This window comes from Leucoraja erinacea, chromosome 25 (assembly GCF_028641065.1).
Source record: "Leucoraja erinacea ecotype New England chromosome 25, Leri_hhj_1, whole genome shotgun sequence".
Classification (NCBI taxonomy): domain Eukaryota; kingdom Metazoa; phylum Chordata; class Chondrichthyes; order Rajiformes; family Rajidae; genus Leucoraja; species Leucoraja erinaceus.
This window is the reverse complement of record NC_073401.1, coordinates 18988998-19002789: the sequence shown is the minus strand read 5'-3', so window position 1 is coordinate 19002789 and position 13792 is coordinate 18988998. Positions and strand designations below refer to the sequence as shown.

The window sequence follows — 13792 nt, the reverse complement described above, 5'->3', positions numbered from 1 at the left end:
ATTGAACTCCCTACAACCTCTGTGCCTGCTTTCTCCCCCTCTCCCCACACCACATTCAGTCTGAAGAAGGGTCCCAATCCGAAACGTCAACATGTTTGCCAGAGATGCTGCATGACCTGCTGAGTTACTATAGCATTTTATGTCTTTATTTACAAAATATAAAAGTTAATAGATTAAGGTACAGGAAAAAAATATTGCACAGGGCCTAGCTGGAATAATATCTGAAGTATTGTGTACAATTTTGTTTTCCTTACCTAAACAAAATGATATACTTGTTGTAAAGGGAATGCAGTGATTAATCATGCTGGTTCCTTAAATATCATTTAAGAGATAGAGTAGTTTATACCACATTTCGACAGAGTTTAAAAGAATAAGAAGTGACCACATTGTACACACAAGGAGAATATTTCTTCTGACTACAGAGTCTAGAGCTCAGAGTCAGAGTTTTAAAATAAATAAAGCATTTATCGATGGGACGGTGGTGGAGAGAGTCAACAACTTCAAGTTTCTGGGCACGTATATCTCTGAAGCTCTGTCATGGGCTCTGCAGATCGATCCAATCGCTAAGAAATCTCATCTTCTGCCTCTGCTTCCTTAGAAGATTGAGGAGATTTGGTATGTCACCGAAACTCTAGAAAACCTCCACAGATATATGTCAGAAAGCGTATTGACTAGTTCCCTCACTGCCTGGTTTGGTAACTCGAACACACAGCAATGAAGGAAGCTGCAGAAAATGGTAGACATTGCCCAGACCGTCACTGGTACTGAACTCCCTTCCGTCAAAGGAATCTATAGGAGGCACTACCAAAAGGCTGCTAATATAATCCAAGACTCACATCTGGCCATGCTCATCTCACAATTATCACCTGGAAGAAGATAGAGGAGCTTAAGAACCATATCCTCCATGTTCAAGAACAGAATCTTCCTGGCATCCATCAGTCTCTTGAACACTGCACAACGGTAACCACAACCCTAGTTCAGCAACTATTATCTACTATGGATTTTGTTTTGATTGTACTATGTACTTCAATTTTGCACTATTATGATCTTGTTACTTAGTACTACTGATTATTAGTTTAGTTTAGAGGTACAATGTGGAAACAGGCCCTTTGGCTCACCATCAATTACCTGTTCACTAGTTCTACGCCCGACACACTAGGAGCAATCTACAGAAGCCGATTAACCTACAAACCTACTGTTGTAGATTATTGTATTACTGAATATTGTATAATTATCTGTGTGTTGTTGGTTTAAGTAAGCTGCAGCAAGTGAGAAATTCATTCTTCCATTGTTGTTACATATGACAATTAAACACTCTTGATGACCTGCTTTGCTATTTTCAGTGATTTGTGCACATATACCTCGGGACACTCTCTTGCACTCCTCCTGGAATGAGGGATTTTATATTGCATCTCCTTATTCTTTGCCAAATTGCATCACTTCCCATTTCTCCATATAAACAATGCTCTGTTTATATGGATAAATAAGTCCCTTTACATCTTGCTGCAATGCTTTTTCCAATTCATGGTATTATGAAATTTAGAAACTCTGGCTTGTGCATCCAAATCTAGGTCATTAGCCCAGATCAAAAAAAGAAATGCCCCTCCCATGATCCCTGGAAAAAATAAGGTTGATTTTTGTCCAATTGAAAACAAGCATTCACCATGCCTCTGTTGACTGTTAGATAGCCAACATTGTACCCATGATATCAATGTCTCTTTCATGCCATGTACTTCAGCATTGTTGTTAAAACTGTTCCTAACTGTCATCAAAAGCCTTCCATGGAAGTCCATGTACACCACAGCAACTGCATATCTTCATCAACCCATGTAACTCATTTTAACTTCGGTACAGGACGAATGGCCATCTGCGGGAAAACGGATTAATCAAGGCAAACAGCACAGATTTTGTTAAGAGTCTGGTCTTACTGGGCAGGGAATAAATGGTTCCTTCATAATACTAACGGGAAAAGGGGTGGGGGTAGTTAGCAGAAATTATGGGGAATGTTGTTGAACTGACCAGGGCCTCTCCAATTGAGGTTATTGTTTCAATGTATTGCCCCACAGGACTTATTCGTTCTCACCTTGACATCATTATTTCTCTCTTCCAGTCCCTTTTGATTTACATTTGTTACATCTCTGATGTTCGCTACCACTTTGACATCTTCCAGCTTACCGATTTTCACTTACTGATTTTCACTTATCCACTAATCCCTCTACACCACAAGGCTCATCTGAGGGCTCTTCCGTTCTTCCCTTAAAATAATTTGCATCAATTCTGTACTGACATACGTCATTGCCTGGCAGAACTCATTTTTATATTGAGAACATTTTCCTCTATCTTTACTCCCAAAGGATGTGCTTTGTCAAGAGTAATTCCAGTTTATTTAATATTGATATATTCTTTTTTACATATATTTTAGATTCTAAAGATACTTGTAAACATACTGCAGATATTGGTCCTTGTTGCTATCATCAAGGTAATTATCAAATGTCTTTTTACATTTAGCGTGTTACATTGCATGTTACTGGTATTACATCCTCTATTTATTTATAAAATTAATCATCTTCCAGGAAACTGTGCTCTGTTCTTTCTGTGCAACTGGTTTGACAAAGGAGAGTGTTACAGTCTCTCCATGAATAATTATAAGTGTGCAATTCCTTTGTCATTCATTAGTTAAATCAGTTTTATTTCCTACTGGTGAAATTAAGTGTTAAGGGCCTGTCTCACTTAGGCGATTTTTTTGGCGACTGCCGGCGACTGTCACAGTCATAGCAGGTCGCCGAAAAAGGCGAGTGGACCCCCCCTACGACAATGTCTACGACAACCTACCACCTAGTCAATGTCAAGCTACCGACAACTGGCGACCCATTAGGACGTCCATCTATGACCACCTACGACCACACAGACGACAACCTACGACAACCAAAGTCAACCTACGTCCACCTGTGACAAGCTTTGATAAGCAACAACCTTGTCAGCGACAACTGAAGATAATGAAGTCACCAGTACCTGTCGCCGGTTGACGTAGGTTGACATAGGTAGTCGCAAATGGAATTCACCAGTCAACATCCGGAGACAACCTGCGTCACCCTGGCGACAACCTACGACAGGAGAAGGCAAGCTACGTTAAGCCCACAGTCGCCAAAAAGTTTTGAACATTTCAAAATCCAGCAGTGACCAGAAAAACGTTACGACTTTTTAAGGCGACTTGAGGAGACTACTCACGACCATACAGGCGTCACCCCGCGACCATGTGAAAGCCTAGTCGCCTGTAGTCTGAAAAAATCGCCTAAGTGGGACATGGGCTTTACATTCATTGTGACATCACCTAGGACTAATGTGCCAAGAAATTACATAGCACATGATTTTGTTCATGGACTATGAGATTGGATTCAGTAAATTAAAAATAAAAATTAGCGTTCTGCAAGAATCATAAAGTTTGAGGAAAATATGACCAGCATTTTTGTCATTATATGTATGAAGGTTGTAAGACATTGGCATGAAGGTGCACAAGAAAATTAAAATATTGTAATAGAAGTTTCAGTTTTATTCCCTAGAAAAAGTATGTGATAATGCTAGAGAGAGTGCAGAAACAGTAACACTGTCACCAGAGACTGTTGACAATGGAACAGCAGTGCAAGAATGTGGGAATAGCTGCATACAAATGTTGCTTCAACTATGGTACAGATATTTTAGAGGATTGACAGAAAGCATGGTTGGGAGCATTTGAAGATGGTTAACAGATGTGTAGGGCTGAGCAAAGATGAAGTTTAGAGATCTGATTTTCACCAGTTTTTTTGTGGCAACCTGTTCCATAGTAGGCTGCCATTGGAGAAGCAGCTTTGAGATGCCAATATCTTTATTGGGTACAGTGCCTCTGTCCTCCACATGATTCACTTCCATGAGAATCTCCAATCTGATTATCCAGGGTGCTCTGAATCACCAGCTCTTTCAGCCATTCTTCCCTGGCATGTTTTTGTAATGTTCCTTTAGAAATTGTTGGTGACCTTCACATGATACGGTGGAATTGCTATTTCAGATAGCCTATCATATTACATCATAATTCATTGAATGTCTTTATGAAAGAATGTCTTTATGATGGCTATCCATTTGAACAGAAATTTGTAGCATGGGAATTGCCCCTTCTGCATACATCTCTGGGCATGAACCAATTAGCCATGGGATGTTAAGAAACAAGACATATCCAACTGTGATAACTGCTGTGACAAGAGACCACAAATGATGGAATCTTGAGCAAAAAAACTGCCGTATTTACTCATCCACCCAAGCTACATTTGGGGAGGGAAATAGACAGACATTTCTGTTGGGACCCTTCTTCGGCCTGAAGAAGGATGTTGCCTAATCTGCTGAGTTGCTCCAGTGCTTTGATTTTCTGCTGTTGTAACTGCTGAGGGCTCCCCCTGCTGCATGCCACATGGAAGTTCATCACCAGAATTTGACTGAGGACATGATCTTCAACAATTTTAAGATAAATGCTGGGAGCAGCATCAACGACTTAATGTAGCCTTTGATACCTGACAGATGAGAGAGACTGTAGAGTATCTTCCTCAGCTTTGGCTGTTCATAGGAAATCATCATAAATTTGCTCAAGATGAAAAGCAAGCCATGATTTTAATCACAATAGATCCAATAGATCCACAATAGATCCAATATCATGTCAGACTGCACCTCATCACAATGATCTACCGCTTCCTCAAGTTTCCAATTGAGGTGAGGCAGAACAGAACAATATAAGAAACTGTTCAATCAATGTCGCCTCCAATTCAGAACCACGATCACCCCAAAGTTAGTAGTGAAGCTGCAATATACATTGTTTACATTGTATTGTTTAAGGCAGCACAGTGCGCAGTGGTAGAGTTACTGCCTTACAGCGCCAGAGACCCGGGTTCGATCCTGACTATGGGTGCTGTCTGTACGGAGTTTGTACTTTCTCCCTGTGACCGTGTGTGGGTGGTCTGGTTTCCTCTCACATTCCAAAGATATTCAGGTTGTAGGTTAATTGGCTTCTGTAAATTGCCCCAAGTATGTAGGATGTGAAACTGTGATAACATGGAACTAGCATGCGGGTGATCGTTTGTCAGTGCAGACGAACGGTGGGCTGAAGAGCTGTTTCCATGCTGTATGTCAAAACTAAACTAAACACAATGACATTTCAGAATAATTGAATGCAAATGATATGGGGATTTTTAAAGTGAACATCTGATCTAAATAACCAGTTTGAAACCCAGAAGGCAAGTTCAAATATATACCATTATTGTTCAAAGAAATTGAGAAACTGAACAAAAAGTGAGAGCAGGCTGCGTAACCATTGTTTATACTAACAATATTAATTCTTATTGAAGGTATTTTGGAGATAAAGGGTCCTCAAGATGCTCACAGAAAACAAGGTATTTATAAAATGTGTCTACATGTTAGGCCAGTAGATGCACAATGATTAATTTAACATCAACTATTTTCTTGTCATTGGTACTGTATTATAGGAGGTGCTGCTCTGTATCCTTTATAATGGCAGCTGTATTGCTGTTTATCCACAAATAGCTGGGATAAAATCATTTACTTACACACTTACGCGACTTTAGGTTGTTGCAGGTCGCCGAAAATTTTCAACATGTTGAAAATCCAGTGGCGACGAGAACAAGGTAAAACTCTGTGGGCAACTACTCACGGCCATACAGGCTTCACCCCAAGTGATGTCGCCGGGGTGTTGCCTGTATGGTTGTGAGTAGTCTCCTCAGTCACCCAAAGAGTTGTAGCATCTTTCTTGTCACCGCTGTATTTTAAACATGTTGAAAATTTTCGACAACCTGCAACGACCTATGATGGGTGCCAGCAGTCACCAAAAAAGTCGCGTAAGTGGGACATTAGTCGTTAGTCTGCCATATTGTTTTCTAGAAAATAAACCAGTGATATTTTAGGTTTAAAATTTTTTTTGTTAATTAATTATCAACGAAAGGGAAGAGTTTTGTTTTTAAAAGCATTTTGATCCATTGGTTTTAAATCATGTTCTGTTAGTTAACAAACCAGTGTATTGCATATAATTTAGAAAAATATGCATTCACGCCAAGGTGGGCTGTTTAAGTACAATTGCAAATTCTTTTGAATCAAGCCAGGAATTGTAGCGCTCTTTCTTTTACCACTGTTCAATTTATACAGATAAATGCTTTTTTTCACTGCATTCCCAGTGACCTGCAGCAGAAGTAGAACAACTGTAACCGAACAGAAGATTTTAGAAACGGTGCTGCAACTTTACAAAGCTTAGGTTAAACTAAACCTCAAGCACTTCATTTCATTCAATTCTGGACCCAACAGCTCAGAAAATATATTTTGACCTTTGCAGCATTGCGTGAACAGTACTTGTAGGTAAAGGGTGATTAAAACTTAGAATCATCCCTTCTACTGTTATGGTTAAATTGTTATTTTTCAATAGGAATTTGGTAGATTTCTGTTAACCAGATAATTTCAGGAATATGGAAGACGAATGTGCAGTTAAATTATGAGAATTTCACAGAGACAATCAAAAATACAGAACCTGGCACAGCAAATCAAATGTACCCGTTCTATTCCCATCTCCTTTGAAAGAGAAAATTTTTTAGTGCAAGATAATATGCAGTAAAGTCCAATTAAAAATAGTCTGAGGGTCATCAATGAGGTAAATGATAGGCCGTGACTGCTCTCCAGTTGGTGATAGGTTGGTTAAGTTGCCCGATAACAGATGGGAAGAAATTCCCTGAATCTAGAGGTACGCGTATACGAAAATATACTTCGTCCTTGGCTATATGTTTTCCGGTTATTACTACCTACTGCATGAGTATCAATTATTTCATTAGTCATAATATACTTTTGGTTTATGTTAATCTTATTCAACATCAGATGATTAATACAAGTCGAACATAATACTTGACTTGACATTGTACTTGGCATCTTGACATTATTCTATCTCATCTTTCAAGTCCCCTCTCCGAAGCCAATCATAAGCCCCCACTTACTGCAACGTTTCTGCGCTACTAGCGGTAGGAGGCATGGGTGGTCTACCCAACTATTGCTCTTGTGTTAACTATTATGATCCAGCATTCAGTAACTTGCCACTGAAAAACAGACTTCCTAATCTACGTAGGAAGATTAGGATATCTCGGTGTAGACTGAGTTCTCAAGCTCTTCTTTATGTTTAGCAAACGTTTTCAGAACTCTCTGGACCACACCTGCACCAGGCCTGCTTAGCCTAGCTCTGAAGGGTACATTCGCTGGAATAAAGTTCCATTCCCACAGAGTGGTGCCACCCATGTTGAAAGACTAAATGGAAGAACAGCTCATAATTTTCAGGCTGCACACAAATGAAAATTATGTTAGCAGCCTGCTTAGTACATTCAGTGGATTTCTTTAAAAATAGTTAGAAATTATAACCAATATAGAATGGCCACTGCTTCCATATGAAATTGTGATTATGGCATGTGAATCCTGCGTTTTGCATACAAACTAATCTCCTGGTTAAGGGATGAATATAATTTTCTGTAACATATCAACTTAATTTTAAATGGAGATGGAAATGGGCAATTTTACATGGGCATTTGATCTGCATTCATGGTTTTATACCTGAGTAGCAAGTTGAATATCATCCCCATCACTTCAGACAGTGAACAAATCTTAAAGCAGGAAAATGATTTCACTTTATATTGCCTCAGGCTAATTACATTATTTATTTAATGTTTTTTAGATCCAGAAGCTATTTGCCGTGATGAAACTGATGAATTATTTGAACAAGGTACATATAAAATACTATTAAATAGTGGTGCATAAGTCGTAGGTCATTATTTTAAGGCTTGACTTTCTTGCATTGGTTCATTGAGAGTAGGTTTATTACAGTTTTTATTAGTATTTTGATAATTGGGTACGGTTTTGGTTATTTTAATAAAAAGCTCACAAGGAATGAATTGACATTCAGTGTCTATACAATCACAACTAAAGTACAACTAAATCAACAATTTATAAAAAATAACAATCACACTCACTTTTGTGAAATAATGCACCCCTTGCAGCAGAAGTTCCTGCTGCAGCCTTGCCACTGTTGCTACAGTTCTAAATTGGCCTTAATATCATATATAGTAAGTAGACACAAAATGCTGGAGTACCTCATCTCTGGAGAGAAGGAATGGGTGATGTTTCAGGTCGAGACCAGACTCCCGAAATGTCACCCATTCCTTCGCTCCAGAGATGCTGCCTGTCCTGCTGAGTTACTCCAGTATTTTGTGTCTACCTTCGATTTAAACCAGCATCTGCAGTTCTTTCCTGCACATCTATATAATTAAAAGTCTAAACTTGACCACTTCCTGTTTGCACTGTATATTGATTTTAGAAATAACGTAACCACTTACGGCCGTGATTTGTGGCCACCTTACTCAGAGTCCCCCTCCAGCTGTCAGGGCCAGCGGATTTTTCCCATCGATGAAAAATAAAAGACTTATTAATGTTTAAAAAATGTTGCGATTCTCTCTTCTGTCAATCACGCCATGGCCACACCCCTTCAGTGGGAGGGGGAGAAGTTATAAAACACGGCAGTTTGGGCATGGCTCAGTCTCTGCAAGATGGGGGAGGGAGACGGTCACGACTCTCAGTCTGAAAAGGAAATCTACAGAACACTGAGAATACTGACCTGTAAGTGCCCTTTATGTGTTTTTAAACTGTGCCTTTTGCAATTGTGTGGCTATTGAAATGTGTACCTATTGCAACTGTGTGCCTTTTGCAACCATGTGCCTTTTGCAACCATGTGCCTTTTGCAAGTGTGTGCCTTTTGCAAGTGTGTGCGTTTTGCAAGTGTGTGCATTTTGCATCTGTGTGCCTTTTGCATCTGTGTGTCTTTTGCAACTGCGTGCCTTTGCAACTATGTGCCTTTTGCAACTGTAAAAAAAGATGAAAATGTCTAAAATTGATTGTCCACCCCCTTCTCTCTCACAGTCTCTCACCTGTTTTCGGCAGATTTTCTGGCAGTTTCTGAGCTGCCAGCCTGCCAGGCTTGACTGAGCTGCCAGTCCTGAATAACTGAGCTGCCAGCCCAAGAATCCATTCGGCCCACAATGTCCATACTAGCTCACTGGAAACCGGTCCCTTCGGCCCATAACACCCATGCTAGCACTCCAGAAAGCCCCTCCCCCCCCCCCCCACATACACTGGGCAGCAATCTTGGAATTGGTGGAGAGGTGGAATATTGTGTTGGGGGAGCAGCCCTCCCATGTGAAGCTGGGACCCAACTGGTCCCACTTAGTCTAGTCATATATAGTAATTTCTCTCTCTCAGCTCAACCAAGAATCCTTGAAAAGATCAGACTCCAAATATTTCTGCAACAGATTCTTCATTTTCTTTCATGCAATTGCAAACAGTTTTTTTTGACTAGTTTGATAAAAAATAACAGTTTTCCAGCTCAGCTTTCTAGTGCTTTTTCAATTTTTCATGATAAAGTTTCAAGCACCAGTTTTTCAACAGGATATTTATATTCCACAAAGGCATGGTTCAATATATCATGGTGCAACTGGACAGGCATTATAAGCTTACTATTTATAGGCACACAATACATAATTTATTTTAATTTCACAGTACTAATTTCCCTTGAATTTCATTAGCAACTGGTGAAAGTTTTTCCCCAAAATTAAAATTAGTTACAGCATGGTTTACAAAGTTGCTTGTAGTTTTATTTCCAAAAGCATTTCAATCCAAATTCTTAAAATTATTTTCAGAAAGTGAAGCAGAATTAAATTGCTTGACCCCTTGTGCAGCTCGTCCATTCAGTAAGATTATGGCTGAAATTTCCACTTGCATTAGTCGCACGTCCACTACTTACCCAAAGATTTATTCATTTTTTAAGCACAAGTCTTTAAGCCTCCTCAGCACTCTTGGGTAATGAATTTCAAGGATACAACACTCTCAGGTGAAGCGATGTCCTATTTCTGAACTGATTGACTAACCCCTATACCGAGACTGGTTCTAGACAAACCAACGATGAGAAACATCAACTCCGCATCAGCCCTATCAAAAAGTAAGAAATGTGTGCATTTTAATGAGATCATGTGACATTCTGAATTCATAAGCAAATACATTGTAGATACTTGAAATCTGAAATAAAAACAGAAATTGTAATAGATGTGCAACAGGTCAGGTAGCTTCAAAAGGGAGAGAAATTAAGTTAACATTTCAGGTAAATGACTCTTCATCAAACTGGAATGGTGAGAAACCAAGTGTGTCTTAACTTTCAGAGAGGGTGGAAGAGGGAAGGTCTGTTATAGGGTGGAGCCAAAAGCTGCCCTGATGACACAGTTGCCTTTTCTGCCTTCTCAGTGAGGGAGTTGATCTGTCTGTAGGAAGTAACTAGAGGAGGATCAATGGAGAAAGCAGAGTGATAAAAATACACACTGGAGGTGTGAGATGCAGATCACAGCAGTTACTGGAAATCAGAAATAGAAAAGAATGCACAAAAAAAGCATCCTAAGAGAGAGCATGTGCAGAGAGGGAAAACAAACTGAGTTACTGTTAAAGGTGGATGACCTTGCAACAGAATTGGCCCAGGTTGATACAAATAGAAAAGGTTGATTACCGGAAATTGTTGAATTCAATATTCAATCCCAAGGACCACATTATGCTCAGCTGGAAGATGTGAAGCTGTTCCTTGGGCTTACTTGTGGTTCCATTGGAAGAGTGTTAAAGGACAAGTACAGAAAGGTCAGTGTGGACTAGTTTGGAGAATTAAAATGATGGGTATCTGGAAGTTCAGGGACACACAGACTGAATGGAATTGGCTAGAAAGTGTTCACTAAATCTGTTTTTCTAGTGTAGTGGAGACCACGTTATGAACACTGAATGCAATGCATTAAATTGGAATGAATACAAGTGAAATGCTGCTTCACCTGGAAGGACTGGTTAGGTTCCTAGATGAAGGGAAGGGGCAAGGTGAAAGGGCAGACGATAGATAATACTAGTTTTTCCAGGTGAAGCAATAATTAACTTGCACTTCTTCAGATTCAATGTTTGCATTTGGTGCTCAGGAAATGGATCGTCCTACATTGGAGAAACCAAACACAGATTGGGTGACCACTTTACAGACTATCACCATCAAACTGCAAGGATAATCTTAACCTTCCAGTCACGGGTAATTTTAATTCTTCACTCCACAATGCTTTTGGCCTCCTACCCTATTCCAGTGAAACCCAATGTAAGCTTGAGGAACAGCACTTCATCTTCTATCCAAGCAGCCTGGGGACTTAATTTTGAATTCAGCCTATTCCAGAAATCATCTTTTCCTGTTTAGGTCAGTTCTGATTTGAAGTCATCCATCTGAAAAATTAACTCTGATTTTCTCTTTTTGTCCTGATCTGAATATTTCCCACAACCAGAATTTCAAAAACTGCTGTGTTCCACATTGCACAGTTCTAGTCTGATTTTTGTTTCTTTTGCTCCTTACCTCATTCATCTGCCTCCACCTATAGTCCTCCAGACAGCTCTGTACGCTCTTGTAAAAGACACCAAAAGAATAATGTCAGCTAGACAACTTTGGAAATGTTTCAGACGTTCCCTATTCTCTTTATTCCTCCCCTCATCTACTACTCAGAGCATGCTTGATTTGTCACCTTTCCAGTTTGATGAAGGGTTATGTCCCGAATTGTTAATTCTGTTTCTCTTTCCACAGATGTTGCCTGACCTCCTGAGTACCCCAGCGTTTTCTGCATTTATTTCAGAGTGCAGACCTAGTCTGTTTAATCTCTCCTTATAACAAACTCTCCACCCCAGAAAACAATCTGGGAAATCTTCAGTGCACTCCTCAAATCGTAAGTATATCCTTCCTTGGGTAGGGAGATGCGACCCATCCATAATATTCCAGGTAAACTCTCGCCCAGGTTTCCATATAATTGCAAGAATATGTCTCTCCTCATGTGCTCAAATCCTTTTCTGTTTTCATCAGTTTCTTAATAAAACGATTTACAAATTCTCTGAGTATTCTGATAATTTGGGGTGAGCACATTTGGATTTGCATAAACTGAAAGCAGCATTAGTGCAATATATTTGACAATGACATGATGAATTATCCGTGGTGTAGTGATACAGTAAGACTCCATTAATCTGCCAAACCTGACGGGTTTTCCAGTCTATTAGATGCAATCCCTTTTATATGGCAACATACTTTTTCGTCACTTTTAAAAGATATTACACAGTGTGTAATACTTTTTTATGTGCACCTTTTAAGTTGAAGGGATTGTGGGAACAGGGGAGTCGGCGAAATTAATGGCAGCATGGGAAACAGAAACAGAAGTTTCAAGGGAGTGCAGGAAACGGGGCCCTGGAGAATTTCAAAGGAGTGCAGAAATCATGGACAAGATATTTCTAAGAGAGTGCTGGAATCAACACCCATTGAGCCAAAGGCTGCACTGGCAGAATTTCTAAATAATGGGATTGTGAGTTATTGAAGTTTTACTGTATTTCTGCATTAATTATACAAAACTCTTTTTATTCATGTCAGTCATATAATTAATTTGGCTGCATAGGTTCATGTCATTTGGGATCCCATTACCCAGTAAACAACTTCAAATAATGTCTAATATACACAGAGAAAGTAATATCTGTACTGCATCATGAATGCATCCATTTTTCAACTATTGTGTGTACAGGGGGCCTGGTAATTTGTTATGATCCTCCCTGGTGAATGAACAGGGAAATTAAATCAGAGCTTAACGCATTGTTAAACTTTGTAATTATGTGAAGTCACATTTCGACAATTATCTTCAGCTTTGTTAGGAATAGATTACGTAACATGAAAACCCCCAAATTTTTGACGTAAAGGCACCTGTCATAGCAAACCTTTCTGGTGGAGCTCCTGCATTGTTACCTGTGGTCCAAATTAGCTCTAGTTCATTAATTAATATTAAGCTCAGTGATAACTTTATCCTTTCAGGTCAACCCAGAACCTCTGAAAACCTTCAGGTGCTATATCCAATGCAGAACCCCAGATTGTCATGAGCTGGGGATAATAAAATAGCAAAGTACTGATCTTGCATTATAGTGAATAGGTTCCTTTGTGAATCTGCATTCACTAGCAATCTGGTATATTTGTCTTTTAGTTAGAACTAAGTTAACTGTTTAAAAACAAAAACATTTTTTTAACTTTCCAGAATTTAGAAAAATGTGTTTTGATCATATTAGCAAGGAAAATATTTAACTGTACCTATGTTGGCTAATCCGGGAGATTAATGAGCACATTGTTATTATCCTTGAAAGGTTTTAATTCTTTTACTGATACTTTACAAGAGGAATTCCTGTCGATTCAAAAAGGTAAACCACAAAGCGATCTTCAACCATTTCATTTTTTAATCATTACAATTTAAAAAGTATGATTACTTGTTTTAGAATTTTATTTCATTGAACATGTTGTGGTTAACTGAATATAGAGCAATACAGCATATGCATCCCATACCAACGTGTACATGCTGATTAGGTTGCTTCACCAAGCTAGTCCCACCTGCCAGCGCCATATCTCTCCAAACCCTTCTTACCCATTTACGTATCTAACAGTCCATTAAATGTTGTAATTGTACCTGCCTCTACTACTACTTCTGGCACCTCAGTCACTTATGTAAAGCTTGCTAGGTTGCAGTTATCAGGCTTTTCCTTGCAGACTTTCGTAATTAGAGGCACAACTTGAGCCATTCACCCATCTTCTAGCACTCCCCAGGGCTACCAATGATACAAATATTTCTGCCAGGAGCCCACAATTTTTCCCTTGCTTCCCAAGATG

At 39.3% G+C, this 13792-nt stretch overlaps 1 protein-coding gene across 3 annotated transcripts in view; it reads left to right on the top strand.

Annotated features, from left to right (window-relative positions):
• LOC129709482 (uncharacterized) overlaps positions 1 to 13335 on the top strand; it is a 118415-nt gene extending 105080 nt beyond the window's left edge. For 2 of the 3 annotated variants that reach the window (XM_055655903.1, XM_055655905.1), the window contains exons 26-30: positions 2423 to 2479; positions 5367 to 5411; positions 7736 to 8673; positions 11693 to 11831; positions 13276 to 13335. In XM_055655903.1, the coding sequence (XP_055511878.1) occupies positions 2423 to 2479; positions 5367 to 5411; positions 7736 to 7818 (185 nt within the window). In that variant the 3' untranslated portion in view covers positions 7819 to 8673; positions 11693 to 11831; positions 13276 to 13335. The remainder of the gene's footprint in view (positions 1 to 2422; positions 2480 to 5366; positions 5412 to 7735; positions 8674 to 11692; positions 11832 to 13275) is intronic. The other variant, XM_055655904.1, reaches the window with a different exon arrangement.
• The last annotated feature ends 457 nt before the right edge of the window (positions 13336 to 13792 follow it).